Source organism: Cetorhinus maximus, chromosome 3 (assembly GCF_964194155.1).
Source record: "Cetorhinus maximus chromosome 3, sCetMax3.hap1.1, whole genome shotgun sequence".
Classification (NCBI taxonomy): domain Eukaryota; kingdom Metazoa; phylum Chordata; class Chondrichthyes; order Lamniformes; family Cetorhinidae; genus Cetorhinus; species Cetorhinus maximus.
The window spans coordinates 179,064,273-179,082,692 of NC_135881.1; the positions used below are offsets into that span (position 1 = coordinate 179,064,273).

The 18,420-nt window shown below is 38.6% G+C and overlaps 1 protein-coding gene across 1 annotated transcript in view; it reads right to left on the minus strand.

Annotated features, from left to right (window-relative positions):
• stt3b (STT3 oligosaccharyltransferase complex catalytic subunit B) overlaps positions 1-18,420 on the minus strand; it is a 101,982-nt gene that overhangs the window by 21,955 nt on the left and 61,607 nt on the right. Inside the window, 5 exon segments of the mRNA XM_078539342.1 lie at positions 287-441; positions 4,175-4,223; positions 6,085-6,231; positions 8,078-8,176; positions 15,373-15,472. Coding sequence (XP_078395468.1) covers positions 287-441; positions 4,175-4,223; positions 6,085-6,231; positions 8,078-8,176; positions 15,373-15,472 — 550 coding nt within the window.

An 18,420-nucleotide genomic window follows, 5' to 3' on the forward strand; every position in this document is an offset into this window, starting at 1 on the left:
ATATCTCCAGCTTCTCATGCCCAATGCATTACCTGTAAAATTGAATTTCCTGATGTGGCGAAGCTTTCTCTACTCAATTCATCATTTTTACATCCTCACAAAAAGTATTTTCATACTTTACAGGTATATAAAGAAATTCTTAAATTAATTATAAACTCCACTGTTAGAAAGCATTGCAAGGTTGAAGTGCAAGTTCTATTTTGTGGCATTTCCAATTTTCTTTTTAAGTGTGGAAATTTTAACATTAAATCTAAAAGAAAATCTGATTATAGGCATGTTTCCTTACCAAATACTCTTTCGTCATTGATGTTTTTAATGCAGAACCATAGGCCAGCTGGGAAAGTGCATACCAATATGTGAAGATCAAAAAAGAAGGAAACCCACGTTGTAGGCTGATGTTCAGATACAGAGGCAATGATGGGAATGTGTATTTTCGCATATCTATAGAACAAATCAGGAAGGTCAGCTTGTACATGTTACATCTCATCTGTATGGATAAACTGAACAGGATCATACAAAGTTAATAAACATAATTACAAGGCGGGGATCAACAGGGCATATGAGCAGGCTGTATTCTGTAATCAATTTTCCACAAAGTGTTGGGGCAATCTGAACTGCAAATTTATATCATGTCTGATACTCGTACTGACAGCTGCTCTCCTGATCCCCAGAGTTATTGCACTTTTGTTGACACTGTTGAACACTATAGTATGGATTTCTTACAGTTAAAAACTACCTCTATCCCTTCGGTGGTTTATTGCGCTGCATTTTCATTAGATTTCACATTTTTCTTTTAGAGATGTCCGTCTCTTACCATTAGTCTCCCACTATTAAGGATTGTATTTTCTGATGTTCCTGTAAGGCTGTATAGGGAACAGGATGAACCCAAGACGAGGGGCAGAATTTTCACATGCAAAGGGGGCATGGGGGTACAGCAGGAAGAACAGATGGCTAAAATCATTAAAAAATGCTGGTTGCAAACCTGACATGATCCGGCTCACTTTTAACCACTGCGCATGAAACCCCCATGGGAATGTCGGGTCTGTTATTTGTATACGTTAAAAGGCAATTAAACTGAAATTTAACCTAACATTCTGGTTTTAAGAGCCAACGCATAGGTTTCCTGAGCTGTGAGAAACTCACCAGGATGAAGAAAGAGACAGCACAGCAGGTATTGATGGCTCTCTGAAATTGACAGGCTGGAAAACCTATAAATACTAAAATAGTATACCTGGTCCCTTGCCTAGTGAAAGGTTTTTGCTCACAGACTTGTTCTGAGAATGTACTTCGCTATTTTACAGACAATTTCTAACATTTTGGAAGTCATTTTTTCTACCCTGGACTTCATTCATCTTGATCTGTACTTCTCCAGCAGCCTCCACTGCAACATGAAGCAGCTTATACAATTCTACTTTGTATCTCCGAAGAGGATCAGGAAAGCAGAACCAGCAACGCTAACAGCAGCAGCCTTCTCAGCCATAAATTGTTCTACAAGACAGAAGAAATGGTGGCAGAGCTCCAGTTTGAAGGAGGCGATCCCCCCATCACAGGATATATAACAGAGAATCACTCCTCACAACATAACCAAGCAACAGTATCTCATGAGGCTTAGGCTTTCATTGCCAACTTCTGCATCTTTTTGGAACAAGGTCTTCTTCCCAATGGACCGGGTGGGCATGCATTCCCAGGGACCATCGAGTTCACCAACTGCCCTGAATTTCTTTGCCCCGAGCTCCTTTCAGGGATCTGCTGGTGACACCTGCAAGATTTCATCAATTAGTGCTCATAAGTGCATCACCCAGGTGACTGGTGTTTTTCAGGGCCTAAACTTCCATCCACTTTGCTACTTATGAGGCTAGTCAGAACCAGAGTATCCTCAATGATGCTACAGTAGCTGGATTCCCACAGGTACACACTGTCATAGGCTGTACAAGCATGCCTTCAGATCAACCAATAGTCTCCATGAATTGAAAGGGATTCCACTTCAATGTTCAGCTGGTATGTGACCACTTGAAGGTTTGCATGCATATCTGTGCAAGATATTCCGCAAGCTGCCATGATGCCTTCATTCTGCACCTTTCACATCTCCCACACGTTTTCACACCTCCAAGCAGAGTCAGCAAATGGCTTCTTGGAGACAAGGGCTACCCTCTAAGCATGTAGCTTATGACACCTGCGAAGAGCCCTACCACTGATGCATAGCAAAGATACAACTGGAGCCACATGGGCAAAGAGCAGTCATTCAGTAAGCCACTGGGTGGCTAAAGATGCAATTCAGTTGCCTGCACAGATCTGGGGGGGACCCTTCAGTATGTAGGGGCAAGACTATTCAGGATAGTACTAGGTTTCTTGATTCCTGCACAACATTGCACTGTAGAGAGAACTGGAGCTGCAGGTGAAGACTGGCCTGCATCCTGGAGGAGCCAGATATGACCATGGTGCCTGTGGCTACTCACCTATCTGCCAGAGAAGCCCATGATGGACTCATCCAGGCATGGTTCAGATAACCCGAGTGTGTGAAGTCTCATGGCATACCAGTGCTGAACCCACTGGTCTATTCCCCAACACAAATCACTTCCACTGTCAAAATTCCTCAATCTCATTCACACCACTTTTAAAACAAAACACGCACACACACACAGAACAGCTAAAAAATGTCTTGCAGTGTCATAAACGCTTTAATCACAGAAAATGGTTCATCTTCAAGGACTAAGAACATTCTGGAAGAATTTGTGTTTTTTAAAAATACACTGCCCCTTAAAGGGTTAATGCGTGGACTTTGGTTGCTGCTGTTTCTGGAAAGGACTGTTTACAAGAAAAGGTAATTAAGCAGTTTTAAAGAAACTGGAAATCTCTTGACCCTGATGGACAGTTTACAAAAGGGTCACATGGTGATTTATGGCTTTAAAAAAAAGCCTGGAAAACTGTGTTTTAAAAGCAGGTAGGCTGGCTTTGCTTCGAGGGGAAAATGAGAAGGATCAGCTGCTTGGTAAAGACAACAGCTCCTGAAGGTCCAGATCCAGTCAAAAGCAAAAAGTGAATGGAAGTTGTTCCGAAGTAATTTTATGTTCTGAAATCGTCTAAGTTTTCCGCGAAGTCCATCTGAAAAGTAGTGCAAGAGCCATCGATTGTTTCGCAAACCAGTCCTTTCATTGACTGCTGCTGATTGTCATCAGGCCCTTGTTGTGAAACCTGAAAGAGGGTGCTAATGCTGTGGTTGAATTAAATAGCCCTGACAAAGCCCCCTACACTCAGAATCAGGTTTCTGCACTGTTCACTGCCCCTCTACTGCAAACAGGTCAGTTCCATGGAATTCGGCACCAAGTTTCCAATCCTGTCTGCTGTTGAAGGAGAAAGGCAGACTGAGAATTCAAGCCCTAATCATGCAGGTTCATCAAGTTCCCTAATTCACCATTACAATAAAAACTTTAAAAAACCCCAAAAAAGATTAAAATTGGTTCTAGGTGATGGCAGTGCCAGTCCCTCTACTTAAAGAAGCACATCCTTCCCATGCATAACATATACATACACCACTAGGTTAAGTATCCACAAAGAGGGAGGGGTACACCCCTGTCTGAGTGGTTAGTTTAGTGGGGGGGTTTAGCAAATCTTATATAGGCAGATATCTATTGGAACAACCATCTAAGTGAATATTCCAGGGAGATGAACCGATGGAGGTTTACTTAGGAGTTAAAGGTTACTGAGTGGTACTAATATATTTTATGGCGTTGGAAAAAAATATTTTTATTGCTATAAACTCAATAGCACCTGCTATCAATTCAAGCAACAAGGAGTTTTAACTTTGGCTTTTGGAACTCTATATAAAGGGGATTTATCCTTCAAGTGAATGCAGATTGTAACTATTCAGGCGCTAAAACTTGACTGTCCAATTAAATCAGCTTTCCCTATTTGCAATGTAAGTGCAGTAATCTTGGTTGCAAACACTAAATCTTAATTTCAAGAACCTAACAATATCTTAGAAAACAAGCAAACTATTTGGTATCTTGAATTGTTGACTACTAAACTGCAGCAGTTTCAGATTCAGCTTTGGTAGAGCATATTTGGACTGAGAATAGTTTATTAATTCATACAAATACAATAATCTCTCTTCTTCACCCACACCGCCATCACCCTTCCCCACAAAAAAATTAAATATGGTCTTGGACACTCTTACCCTGTATCCCAGAGCGAATAGAATCTCCCACTCCATGGGGCAATATAGCCTGGAACAAAAGAAGTTGCAACATTTGCAAATGCAAACATTTGATATACAAGCATTTTAAATTGAAACTGAAGTCTTCTATGTAATCAGACAGGTGCAAATTCATTATGAATTTTAAAGGAAATATTGAGACACCGTTATAAAATTTGTCTTTTTATTCTGGAATGCAACCCAGATCACAAAGAAATCTGCAACTCCAACCATTTACCATGCCTAGAGAAAGGGACACAAAAGTGGCAGTATAAGAGTTTACTAGCAATACATCTTCACAAGCAAAAACAAGCATAGAATAAGAAATGGCTAATCCTACCACAAGTGTAAAATTTACTTGATCACAGACTATACTTCACCCCAGAGAAAGTTTTGCATAACCTTACTTTCTGATATACAAATAATTTTCTGAAATCACACAATATTCACCCAAGCCTCCACTTCTATTATTCAACACTCCTTATACAAGTTTTCCTGCCCCTAGCATGGAAGGAACCATCCCCCATTATGTCTTGCAAAGACTAATGTCAGTATTGACCATGTATAAGTTGGTAACACTCTTGTCTGAGTCACAAGATTTCAGATTCAAGTCTCATGTCAGGGCTTGAGCACAAAAATCAAGGTCAACATTCCTGTGCAGTACTGATGGAGCTGCACTGTCAAAGATGCCGTCTTTCAGATGAGATGTTAAACTGAGACCCTATCTGCCTGCTTGGGTGGATGTAAAAGATTCCAAAAGTTTAAGAAATAGAAATTTATTGGTCCCTAATCCATTAGGCTCAACTTTGTTAACCAATCTTTTATGTGGCACCTTGTCAAACGCTTTATTAAAATCCATATTGACAACATCCACCAGATGCCTTCACCAACTTTCATTAATACTTCATCAAAAAATTCAATTAGATTAGTCAAGCACAATCTGCCTTTCACAAATCTGTGCTAGCTCTTCTTAATTAGCTCAAACATCTCCAAATGTCTACTGATTTTTTCCCCCTGATAAAGGATTTCAAAACCTTTCCCACCACTGATGTTAGATTAATTGGCCTGTAGCTTCCAGGACTGTCCTTGCACCCTTTCTTGAATAAGGTGTCACATTTGCCACCCTCCAATTCTCCGGCACCTCCCCCGTATCTAGGGAAGCTTGAAAAATTAAGGCAAACCTTTCTGCTATCTCCACCCCCAATTCCTTTAGCAACCTGGGATGCAAGCCATCTGGACCAGATGACTTGTTTACCCTAAGCATGGTTGGTCTTTCCAGTTTCACCTCCATTTCAATTTTAACTCCATCCACTGGCTCCATTATGTCCGCTTTCGCTGATACAAAGGACTCATTAAGCATTCTAGCATTGCCTTGCGCCTCTAAGCATATATCACCCTCTTTGTCCCTAATAGGACCCATCCCGCCTCTCACTACCTGCTTACTATTTACACGCTAGTAGAGGATTTTAGGTTTCCTTTTATGTTAGCTACCATCCTATTCTCGTACTCTCTCTTTGCCAGTCTTATTTTAATTTTTAAAATTTTCTTCTTCACTTCCCCTCAGCCTATTATATTTGACCCAGTTGTCTTTAAAGTTGAAGTTACCAGGCAGCCATGGAACTGGAACCTGCACATTCAGGAAAAGAGGTCAGAAGGTTACATTTCACAAGGAACACATATGTACAGTAACTTATTTTGACAATCATTATGAGGCAGTCTTTGGGTTAGACAATGTGAATATGTCTAAGGAATGCCATACTGCACCACAGAACTAAGTACTGCAATTTGGTTTCTGGTTGTGAAAATTGAGTCTGTTTTTGCGTCAGATCCTGCAATTAAAATTTGAGGTGGAAAAACATAGATGAAAAATAATACTGTGTGTGTAGACTCACCAGTATAAGTTAAGTAAATAACGCTCAGAAACACCACTCCAGCAGCAAGAGACACCCCCAAGAAAAAAAGTGTCTGGAACTCCTGCTTCGTCAGTCTGTCTCTCAAATACTGCAAGAAGGCATAAGCTTGCATCAGGGCAAATACACCTGATTGAAAGAGGAAGAGAAAATGATTTGCATTTCCTGAATTAACAAGTACAGATATGTTCAAAATTCAATAAGATTGTTTAATTAGCCCAATCGGGACATAATTTACAATGGTTACTAATAAAATCTGATCAAAAACATCAAAGTTCCTCCTTTAAAAAATGCTTGGTTAGTCGAGGCAGCAAAACATTCTTGATATTCAGAAAGTTACCAGGGTACATGGTTTCATAGTGGGTACAGGACAATCACCCCTCATCCTGTTAGTGGAAACTAAGTTACATGGCAACTAAATTTTTTGGTAAAAAACCTGTTAGCTTTATTAAAAGCTGTCAGAAAGTTTATCAATAAATTTCAAAATATGGTGCTAAATTTGCTTCATTGGTGATAAACGTGTTTCATATCACTATCTAATATTTACCGCTCATTTTTAATGGGCACGAGAATTAAATAGGGAAGTTTTAGGCTCAAACAGCCATTAAGAACTTATAGACCTAAAACAAACACTATAACATTAGTTCAGTTACTTTCAAGGGAGAAAACAAAATAAGTTTGATGGCAATGGTAGCCCTTAAAATGGGTATATTCAAAAGCGTTTTGTTGTACCAATTACATTTTCAAGTTGGCAGGCTGTGACTAGTCGAGTGTCAAAAAGGTCAGTGCTGGGGCCTCAGCTATTTACAATCCATATTAATGACTTAGACAAATAGGCAGAGAGTAATGTATCTAAATTTCCTGACGAAGTGCAAGTTGTGAGGGGGACAGAGAAGTTGCAAAGAGATATAGACAGGTTAAATGAGTGGGCAAACAAGATGGCAGATGAAGTACAATGTAGGGAAATGTGAGGTTATTCACTTTGGTCATAAGAATACAAAGCAGAATATTTTTTAAAAGTCGTGAACTTGTAAATGTTGATGTTCAGAGAGACTTGGGTGTGTTTGTACAAGAATAAGGAGGTCTTGCTACAGGGCCCAGCATTGGTCCTTGCTGCACTCCACTAGTCTCAGCCCACCTACTTGAGACTGCTGACAAACTGCACCGGGTTCTGGTGAGACCACGCCTGGAGTGGTGTGTGCAGTTTAGGTCTCCATATTTAAAGGAAGGATATACAGTATATTCAGTACTGCGAAGATTCAGGCAGAAAATTGGAGTTGAAGCCCAAGGTTAGCCATGATTGTGCCGAATGGTAGAACAGGCTCAGCGGGTCCTATGGTCTACTCCTGCTTCTATCTCATGTTCTTGCATTACCATTAAGAACCACATTTATGAGCAAGTACAGTTTAAAGCAAATAATTATCTGGCCTGAAAAGGTTTGTAAATTCTATGTCTTAGATTAAAACCTTGTGGTCCTTTCAGATCTAATTAATATGCACACCAACTCAAAACTTACGTATGACCAGGGAGGAGCACTGAAAGCCACAGCGTATGTACCTGGACCATTTAATATTGTTTGTATAATACAGACCATTAACAGTTTTGGATGCTTGCAAGCTATATCAGAACTATATACTTGACCTCTCTCAGTACTGACTCAATCTTGAAAGCACAACATTTATGATGCTGTTAAACAGTCTCATCTTATAGATGGAGCATCTCTATTAAGTAAGGTATCTGAATTTTGATCTGTACCTTCCGGGTATTCAACTTTCTTTTATTTTACCAAATGATGTTCTGATTAAAGACAGAGCTTAGCATATGGAGCAGGGGGGATAGAACAAGTGAGCCTGGGGAGATGGTCCCTAATAGACTGAAATTTGTGACATTCATCTGTCAGACTTGTACAGCTCACAGCTCAGGATAGCAGGATTCGGAGTTAAATTGCTCCGTATTTAAAAATGAAGTCACTCACCAGCTGCTGCCATGTGCTCACTGGTTCGGATTGGTTGAAAGCCCACAAATGGTACTTGCATTGATAATATTAAGCCCACAATGTAGAAGGTGCTGTAAGCTGTAAAAAAATAAAACTTTTAAAAGAAACAATGTACAAATATGATCACGGCTCCAAGTCCAACTCTGTCAAAACATGCTTCAATAGGATACGTTCTATGAACAAGGTGATGTATTCAAAACCATTCAAACTCCAAGAAATCCCCCTTAATCCATGGAAAACAAACACTGTCGCAACCAAATGAAAATTAGTTTTGATAAAGGTTATAAAACAAGCATGTAGCTTCACAGGCAACTTTTTAAAGTAAATTTGTAATATCAAGGTGCCACGGAGCTAGAAATACAAACTTTGTTTAAAACGAGTATTAAGATATACGCTTGTTAGGATTATAACCATCCGTATTTCTAAACATAATCCGTATTTCTAAACATAATATCTATAAATGGATTTGTCAAGAATCTGGAAAAGAGTAAAAATCCCTCTCAGAAATTTGAGCCATCTTTTTACAGTTGGAAAAAAAAGAATTTTCTGTTGTTACTTTGTTCTATTCTTTTTATATAGGAGAGGGCCGACCCACCTTCATTAAATTAAAAGAAAATAGAACCTAGATTCAGTTGGCAAATAAACAACTAGTTTTAAATGTGTTGAACTGACAGATCAAGATAAATTAAGAGGAGACAGAAAGCTTTGTTTTCTAGATTGATGAAATGTTAGAAAATCAACTGTTCAATGCAATATGGGATTGAAGATTTTCAGAAAACATTAAACCAAGGCCTCCTTTTGCCTTTCCAGGTAGATGCAGGAAATCCCATTGCACTATTCAAAGTGCAGGGGGGGTTCTCTTGATGTCCTGGCTAACACTGATTCCTCAATAAATACCACCAAAATATCAGATCGTCTATCTCACTGCTGTTTGTGGGACCTTGCTATATGCAAATTGGCTGCTCTGTTTGCCTACATTTATGATTACGCTTTAGAAATACTACATTGGTTATAATACAATTTTGACACATCTTGACAACATGAAAGGTGAGATATCAATGCAGCTTAATCTTTTCTTTCACTATTACACTGTAAAATGCCACTGTTACATTATCTGACTAACTTAATCAAAATGGATCACGCTCAACAGTTGGCCTCACCTTTATAATTCAGAAGCACGTTTATACACTCTGGTTCTCTATTCGCTTTGTCACGAATAGGTGCTATGAACCAATAGGGGGTCAGTGAAGAACCACCTTGTCATTTACCATCACAGTCTGTAGAATTTGCTACAAAGAGACTCATCCTTCAAGACTGTTTCCAGTTCTACAGTGTAAGTTAATGTACATCTTGTTAAGTCTTGATATACCTTATTTGTAAATAAATCTGATCAAGTAATTTAGATTTACACAGTGGTTTAGCAACATTACTACTCCACCCCCCTTGAGGTTGTAGGAAAACGTGGGCATCCTTCAAAGACTTCAGTGAGCAATTTAATTGTTAACTCTGAGATACACCCTACTTGGCAGAGAATAAAGATGGTGATTAGACAATAGAATTTTGACTATGTTGTGGTGGATATGGAATATGACTCTTTCAACCATGAAGCTGAAATAGCTGAGTTATGGAACAAAATCCATATTCAGCTGTTTAATATCAAGCATTCTCCATTATTGTAATTAAAAGATATTGAAATGAAGTGTTAAATCATAATGTTCGTGTGGACAATGTGTGTGTAGTTCATGTGTTACTTTACGGTTGCAAGTGCTTAATGACATTAGACTATTTTTAAAGTTGGTTATATTTTGTGGATTTATATGAATAAATACTACTGTTTGATTCTATTACTTGGGGGTTTCCTACATTTTCTACATAAAGCTATGTTCCAGCTCTTGGAACTCAGCATGAGAAAAATCCCAAGCACAAAATTGGGTCACGTATACCGGAGGTATTCCCCAATTATTAGCAGCACTACAAAAGACTTGTGGCAGGTTAACTCCCCTTGATTGCAGAATTGTGCACAGAGATTATATATAAAAGGGTACTAAAGTAAAAATTCAATAAGTTTCCCAAGGCAGAGAAATAGGAACAGTACAATGACAAAAATATAAAGCCAACTTGTATTAGATCACACTACATGCTTCAGAAACATTTGAAACATGTTGGTGGTAATGCAAGTCATTTATGTGAAATATAATCTTTATTCCTTAAAGAGAGCCACTTTGAAAGCACAAAGAACTTTGGATTAAAGCTCTGGAGAGTCAGATATGTTTTATTAAAACTAACACTCTGAAAGCATACAAAATTCGTATAGGGCTCAACAGGGTAGATGCAGGAAGCATGTTTTTCCTGGCTGGGGATAGAGAACCAGGGGACACAGTCTCAGAATAAGAGGTATGCCATTTAAGACTGAGGAGGAAGAAGAATTTTTTCACTCAAAGGGTGGTGCATCTTTGGAATTTTCCACCCCAGTGGGCTTTGGAGGGTCACTGAATATGTTCAAGACAGAGATCAATAAGATTTCTAGACATTAAAGATATCATGTGATATGGGGATAGCACAGGAAAATGGCATTGAGGTCAAAGATTAGCCATGATCTAATTGAATGGCGGAGTGGGCTCGAGGAGCTGAATGGCCTACTCCTGCTCCTATGAAAGATTACACTGGCAGACTTTTAGATTTTGATTCTTGTTTCACATATAATTTTCAGTACCATCTTACAAGCTAAATTTGCTGTTTCCGGGTTATAAACGCTATTATGAAGGCAATTGCGGTCTCCTCCAGGGAGTATTACATGTTAATTAGTCCATTTCCTCCAGCTATTGAAGAAAATAATTCCCTCACTTGAAGTGTAACAATTGTGCCACGATTCTCCAACAAGCTTTCAGTAAAAGAAATATGTTCCCTGTGCTTTTCCAATATTCCAGATGATTTCACAGGCCTTTCTCCTCAAACCTGTCATGTGCAGTATTAGTTTTGATTTTATGCACAATGAAAGTGGCTTCAAACAGTATTGATCGTCTGACATTCATTTTGTCCCATGCAATTCTTGAGAAAGAGACATGCTATGGTAACACTGGCATTTCACAATGAAAACATGACACGTTGTCCCATGGAGCAGGAGAATAGAAGTCCAATTCCCTTCGCTCTGCTCAGTTCCTCATCTATGTTACCCCAAGGAGGAGATGCTTACTGAAGTAACTTGAGCTGAGAAAAATATTACCCACAAGCCAATAATGGTATTGGCAGAGGTCAGGAAATAAATTGTCTATTTTGTTAGCAACAAACTAGCATAATGTAAAGGTATAGATGATTCACAAAGAGAATACCCAAATATACCCCAGCACCGTAATGTGCCCATTACAGCCCTAATGTATGATACCACAAGACGGTAGCATGCCACATGCCTCTGAGTTCCTAATCTTAGCATCCCTGCTAGAAGTCATCAGGCTGTGGACAGGATAATGGAAGTGTCCAGATATTCTTAAACACTTCCTACTCATTGTCCAAAAGGGAGGAGTAAGAAAAATTCATAGCAAGAAATAAGATATACTTATCCAGAAAAAAGAACGAAAATTTTTATCTTTTAATCTTATCCTGAAGTTGGACAGGACGAACGCTTCACAGAGCATTTTATGTAAAAGACTATTGTTTTAAAATATTAACAGATTCAGAACATATGGCAATGGCTATCACAATACATATGTACCATAAGACAATAATATTAATTCAGTACAAAACTTGGGCAGCTTAGAGCCCCAACATGCTTCAATCTTTATTTATTGTACATTCCTAGAATTTGTATCAATGATGGCAGTGCGGTGTGGGCATTTTATTTGCAAGTTTGTTTTCATGTCAGTGGTGGTGCCCAACTTTGTATTTTGCAGTTTGAATTGAAGTGATATCTGGTTTTGGTTCAAAGCAAGTGAAAGAAATAGTACATGCTGTGCATATATAATTACATGATTATATTCACTGATGCATTCAGAGACCATTTGAGAAATTGTAGGCCAATGGTGTAATATCTGGCATTTCAACTCGGCCTTTATAAAGCTCAATTTTCCACTAGTACTTTGCCTAATGATAGTAGGAAATCATCACTTGCCAAGAAATAAATTATTGCATTTGTTTCCCAAAGCCAACGTACTAACCGCGTTTGCCAATGAAAAATTACATCTAGTATATTAGATTTTAACCATTTTTGGAAACCTTAAGGAGTTAAGTCATTACACTCAGAGCAGTTGCTGTATGGCATATATTTTACTTGCTGTGTACAAGACATATATATATACTCTGCTCAAGTTGCACAAGATTTAGGTCATCCTCACGATGATATTATTGCCTGCAACTCGCATCTACTTATCCACTGATGCACTCCTTCCAATAGCAGCTGTTTACACTTAATTTCAGATTAAAATATTCATTCCATCCAATCTCACAGGTAAATGGTTTTTGAAATGTTATCCAGTTAACTCATTAATTTTGCATGACATTTATTTTTGGACATGCTTTGAACTCACTGCTACATGGGAATTTAAAGATTAATGAACATTCCTTTTATAAAAAATGTCAAAATTCCCATCTAATGCATCATCTGAATGTCATGCACACACATTGGTTCGCAATGCCATCTTCTGGCAAATCAGAGTGACAGCAATTTTTCCTAGAAATAAATGTTAAAATGTCAACTAGTCATAAGAGTAGGGTTGACTAGGGTTCACAGAATCATAAAATGGTTACAGCACAGGAAAAGGAAGAGCATCTCAGCTAGTCTCACCGCGCACCCCCCCCCACCCCTGAATTTAACATGACTGAGTTTACCACCAGCACACACTCAGGCAGTACATTTCAGATCCTAACCACTTGCTGCATAAAAAAGCTTTTCTTTATGTTGCCTTTGGTTCTTTTGCCAATCACCTTAAATTGGTGTCCTCTGGTTTTTGACCCTTCTGCCAATGGGAACAGTTTCTCCCTCTACCCTGTCCAGATCCATCATGATGTTGAACCCCTCTATAAAATCTGCTCTCAACCTCTCTTTTCTAAGAACAACACTTCCAGTTTCGCCATTCTATCCCTGCAACTCAAGTCCCTCAACTCTGGAACCATTCTTGTAAATCTTTTCTGCACCTTCTCTAATAATATCTAATAATATCCTTCCTAAAGTGTGGTGTTCAGAACTGTTGTCTGCAATACCACATGAGGCTGAGCCAGTGTTTTATAACGGTTCACAATAGCCTCCTTGCTTTTATAATCTATGCCTCTATTTATAAAGTCCAGGATTCTGTATGCCTTATCTTTCTCTTATTTAGAAACTCTCAGTCTTATGGGTATTAGCTGGATCTATAGAATGTCACAGTCTGCAAATTCCAAATGATCACTCACAAGCAAATAGGCTGGTTTGGGCTGGCATGAAGGGAAAAGACAGCATTTTATTCATCTTAGCCAGGTTACTTTATTTTTTGAAGGGATTGGCTCCTTTCCCATGCCAGTCATTATATGAGAAAGGGAATGACTACAAGTAAATGCCAAATAAAGCCAATGTCTTATTTTGAGATGGAGTGTCAGAGAGAATAAATATTTATAGGCTTTAGCAGCAAGGAGAACATATTTTTGCTACTGTGCATGCTATTCATTGGCAAAATATTTTGAATAATATGAATAAAATATTTGCTGAAAGGTCAAAGTAAATTCTCTTTGTAAAACTAAAACAGCTGACATTAAATGGTTTAGTTCCCCCAAATGCACAACACCACCCATTCAGCCTCTATATAGTTGGAAGTTTTGCTTGTAATACACATCCATACAGCAAGGGATAACATCCATAACACTTCAAAGCATCACAGGTGCAGAGCATCTGTGACACTTGTACTTATTGGTCCAAATGCCATTTTCACATAAAAGCAATGAAGCACGATCAACTGAAAGACACTAACTGGCTCAGATGGGGAGGCGGTGGCATAGTGGTATTGTCATTGGACAGGTATTCCAGAGACCTAGGGTAATGCTCTGGGGACCCTGGTTTGAATCTCAGCTGATGGTGAAATTTGAATTCAATGAAAAATCTGGAATTAAAAGTCTAACGATGACAATGAAACCATTGTCGATTGCTGTAAAAACCCATCTGGTTTACCCGCTCCAGGCCCACAGAAATGTGGTTGACTCTTAAATACTCTCTGAACAAGGGAAGTTAGGGGTGGGCAATAAATGTTGGCCTAGCTAATGATGCCCACATCCCAGCAATGAATGAACAAGAAGAATCAGCAAATAAGCCACTAGTAAACAGCACAAAAAACCCTACAAATAATTAGCAGAAGGGGGAGCAATTTAGTGCTCAGAACATTTTTTTACACGTTTACAACTGTCATCATAGTTTATCAACCTTATATAGTCGTGAATAGCATTTCAAATATAATGTACAATTTAACTGACCCATAAGGAAACATTTTCAAATCTCCCTCTACTTTACTGACTGCCTCTCTGGCATCTGAGGTTTGAGTTTGCATTGTCGCCACAGTTGGCTCTACATTGAGTATAACTCCCATAATGAAAAAGTCATTCTCTGCACATCACACTGGTAGATTACAAATCCCAGAATTTCATCTACTACTCAAACTGAAGGAAGGGAAATTTCAAATAATAAAGAACTGCCATTTACAGAGCATGCTAAAACATTGAGTCATTTTAAAATAAATTCTAATGCTGTAAATATGCATCTGGATTTTCTGACTTGACAAATAAAGAAATGTCTGAAAGCTATAGTTTTCTGATCAGGGGCTTCCCCCCCCCCTCAAAACAGCTGCTTTCTAATTTGCTGTGCTGCAACGCTCTTAAACCGGTAAGCCCTGTAGTAAAGTGAGCTAACAGAGGAATTACTGTTGAACACTGCCAGCTAACAGATGTCTTACTTGGGTGCGCTTGATGCAATCTGGGTCGTGCCAGACTACATTGAATAATCTGAATAAGTTAGCCAAATTTGCTTTCAAGTTAATAGGCTAATAGAAGGAAAATACAATAGCTCAAGTTCAATAGGCCAATTGTTTTTTTTAAGCTTTAAACCACTGTAACCTGATTAGTTTACTCACCAGCTTGGAATAAGGCCATCTTGCAAAATATCATAACTGTGTTACAGACCCCACGGTAATGCCACAAGATATCAACTGGTGCCAACAAAGCATAATAAATATAGATCTAATCCAACTGCACTAAAACTTAACCGAGGTGCAAGTATTTGTGAAATTGTTTTGGAAAGGAACAACTGTGGAGAATTTACTGACCTATATAGATCCTTCTGCTGAACCTCTGCATCAGTAGCAATACAAACACATGTAGTGGGATAAGGTTGATGATGAACACGTAGCCACCCCACGCAGATACCTGAAATCAATGTTCAAAAATAAATCAAACTAAAAGTTGACAATCAAGTACAAGTAAAGCTTGCATGGACAAAAATCATTCCCATGGCTCAAGGCCAATACTGAAGCCATGAACACTTCGCAGCAGATTAATCAGGTAAAATACATGGCTGTCCTTGTTCATTTATTGGTTTCAGTATTGGCTTCTTCTCCTTAGTGTTCATCTTTTAGGGTTGGGAATGTGTTTTGTCATCTCTCAAACTGACTGGTAGGTAGAGCTCTGAAGGTTAGCAAAGCTTCTTGGACAGATAACTTATCGCCCTATACATTCACATCACTCCCTGATGGACCGTGTAAAGAATACAGTTGGAGCTGAGTATTTACATTTTAAATTGGGACGATATGACATTACGGCATTTATTACTCAAATCAGAAGCAGGGAGGCACTCACATTATCTCATTAGATGCATCATTTCATTAGATAGAGCAATCTGACAAGTTACTGGCCAATGCCATTCCCTGGCTGACTTATCTTGCAGGGAAGGTTAGCTAAAGAATGAGCTTTCTGAATTTTACAATTCATTTTCTGGATTAGCATGCCAAGATCAATTATAAGCAAATTTGTACTTTGTTAAAATTTAGAATAACACTCAGTTTTTGTCTGCCTGGATTGGTCAGTTTGAGGGATGCGTTTGTTGTTGGGTTTATTTAGTGAGTGGTGCCTGTTGCACACGGAGTCATTTGGGGTATGCAGATGACTGGAGCGCGTGATGTACATGGGACTGCCAATGGTTGGTGGCAATGGAGGCGGGGTGAGGAGTGGAGAACAGAAACAGCAAAAGGCACGGGAAGCCCAACAAAGTTCGCCTGGCTAAAGATTGTTTACATAAGGGTGGAATGGGATTGATGGAAGGGATGGTAATGCCATGGGAAAGGAGGGGATGAGGTGATAGAATTTAAGCATGGCAAAATGGTGGGGACAATTATTTGATACAACTTATTCAAAAGCTATCTTCACACTAAAAATGAAGATTCACTAGATTTGAATTAAAACGTTTTTGAAAATGTCAGATGAATTAAAATACATTGATTCTATAGATGAAGATGGTAAAAGTCTATACCCACTAGAGTTTCTACACAGTATAATTCCAATGCGTACCCCACAGCACAAAATTAGACTCAAGGAAGGAGCAGTTATAATGTTGCTACAAAATGTGAAGCCTAAACAAAGGCTGTATCATGGAACAAGATTAGTGGTTCTGAAGTTGTTTTCTTTGATGATAGATGCTGAAATATTACAGGCAGATTTCATGGAAAAGAGCATGAATTTCTCAAGTAATATTGAGCCCAGCAATGTAAACTTGCCTTTTCAACTCAGAAGAAAAGACTTTAATTTTCTATGATGATAAACAAATAGTCACAAGGTCAGACTCTTGACAAAATTCGTATTTTTGAAATGTTAACTCTATCTCTCCACCAATGCTGCCAGACCTGATGAGTTTTCCCAGCACTTTGTTACTATTTCAGGTCTCCAGCATCTGCAGTATTATGCTATTATTCATATTCCTAGGTCTGTTTGCACACATGCAGTTTACGTAGCTTTTTCCAGAGTCAGATGTTTTGATTTGGTTAAAGTTTTTGGTAAAAGAATAACCAGAAATCTTGTATCTAAAGAAGTACTGTTACAATAATTTGACCAGAAGTGTTTTGCGGGCTTCCGCTAGTTAAAACATCATTTTGGCCTTACTGTGTTCAATCAGCAAACAAAGCTGGGCAAAGATTAAAATCAAACAATAATGCTTACAAAGTATAACGCTCAAAGGAAACTCTGAACATCATTAGGTACATTCCTTAGTTCTTCTTGCACATGAAATTTTGTTCAGCCATGTGTGTGTAAAACAGGTGACTGAAGGAGTTCTCCAAGTCAATGCTGTCCATTATTAGAGAGAGAAAGCAAAGTGCTTCCTCTACTATAACCAAAAGTGGGTGCATTCGCAAACCAAAACTGCAATGTACTTTGAGATAATCAAGCTTAAATGTAATTTTGAAATTCATCTTTCAGGTCTAAATATTGGGTTGAATCAAGCATTACTATAAAATTAAATACTTAAGTGAGTGGAACACCTGTCACGGTGACAGACATGATGACAGAGTTGAGATCTACCTACAACTTCAACTAACCACGGACATAGTGAACTGCCTAAAGGTGGCCTATTTTAAAAAAAATACAAGTAAAAACATTGATCAAAAGTTGGCCGATAGTGTAAAGTGACCCCATCTTGAAATTTCCTATATGGACTGTACTGGTAGATCTATCCTGAGAGATTGCATGGAATTTCACACCTGTGGGTTTTGGAAGGGGAAAGAAGGTGGGGTTTGTCGATACTCATTTCAAACAAAGATATTTGAAAGGAAGGCATGAAAAATGCAAAAGACTGGACTTATAAATCACTGTTTCTGTGAAGGCAATGGAAACTGCCACCCAATCAGTTACATCCCATCAGACATCCAAAAATCATCTCTTGTTGATTTATATCTCAATGTGCCAAAAGGTTCCTGAGATGACAGCAAAATCGACTTTGGATGCAAGATATGCCAATTGAATTCGCTACCAGGGAATATACAGAAATAAGTTTAGAAACTGGCCCTGACAAACAGAGAGAAAAGAAGCAAGAAGGACCGCCAGTCTTCTAAATCACTTCTGCAGAAAAAACATCTTTCTGGAAACATTCAAAGGATGTCTTCTTCAACAGGGTGCAAAACTGAACAAAGCCAACTCCAGAGTTCTATCAAAATTACCTAACTTAACAGCTGCAACGTTCTACAAACTATGACTCACGGACAAGCCAAAGACTCACTCGTATATTCTTTTAACTTTCATTTGGGCTCTTAACTTCCTTATATCTGATCTGTATGTGTGGGTGTTGCATCTTTTATTATTTTTTCCTTGGATTTTAGTAACTACTAAAC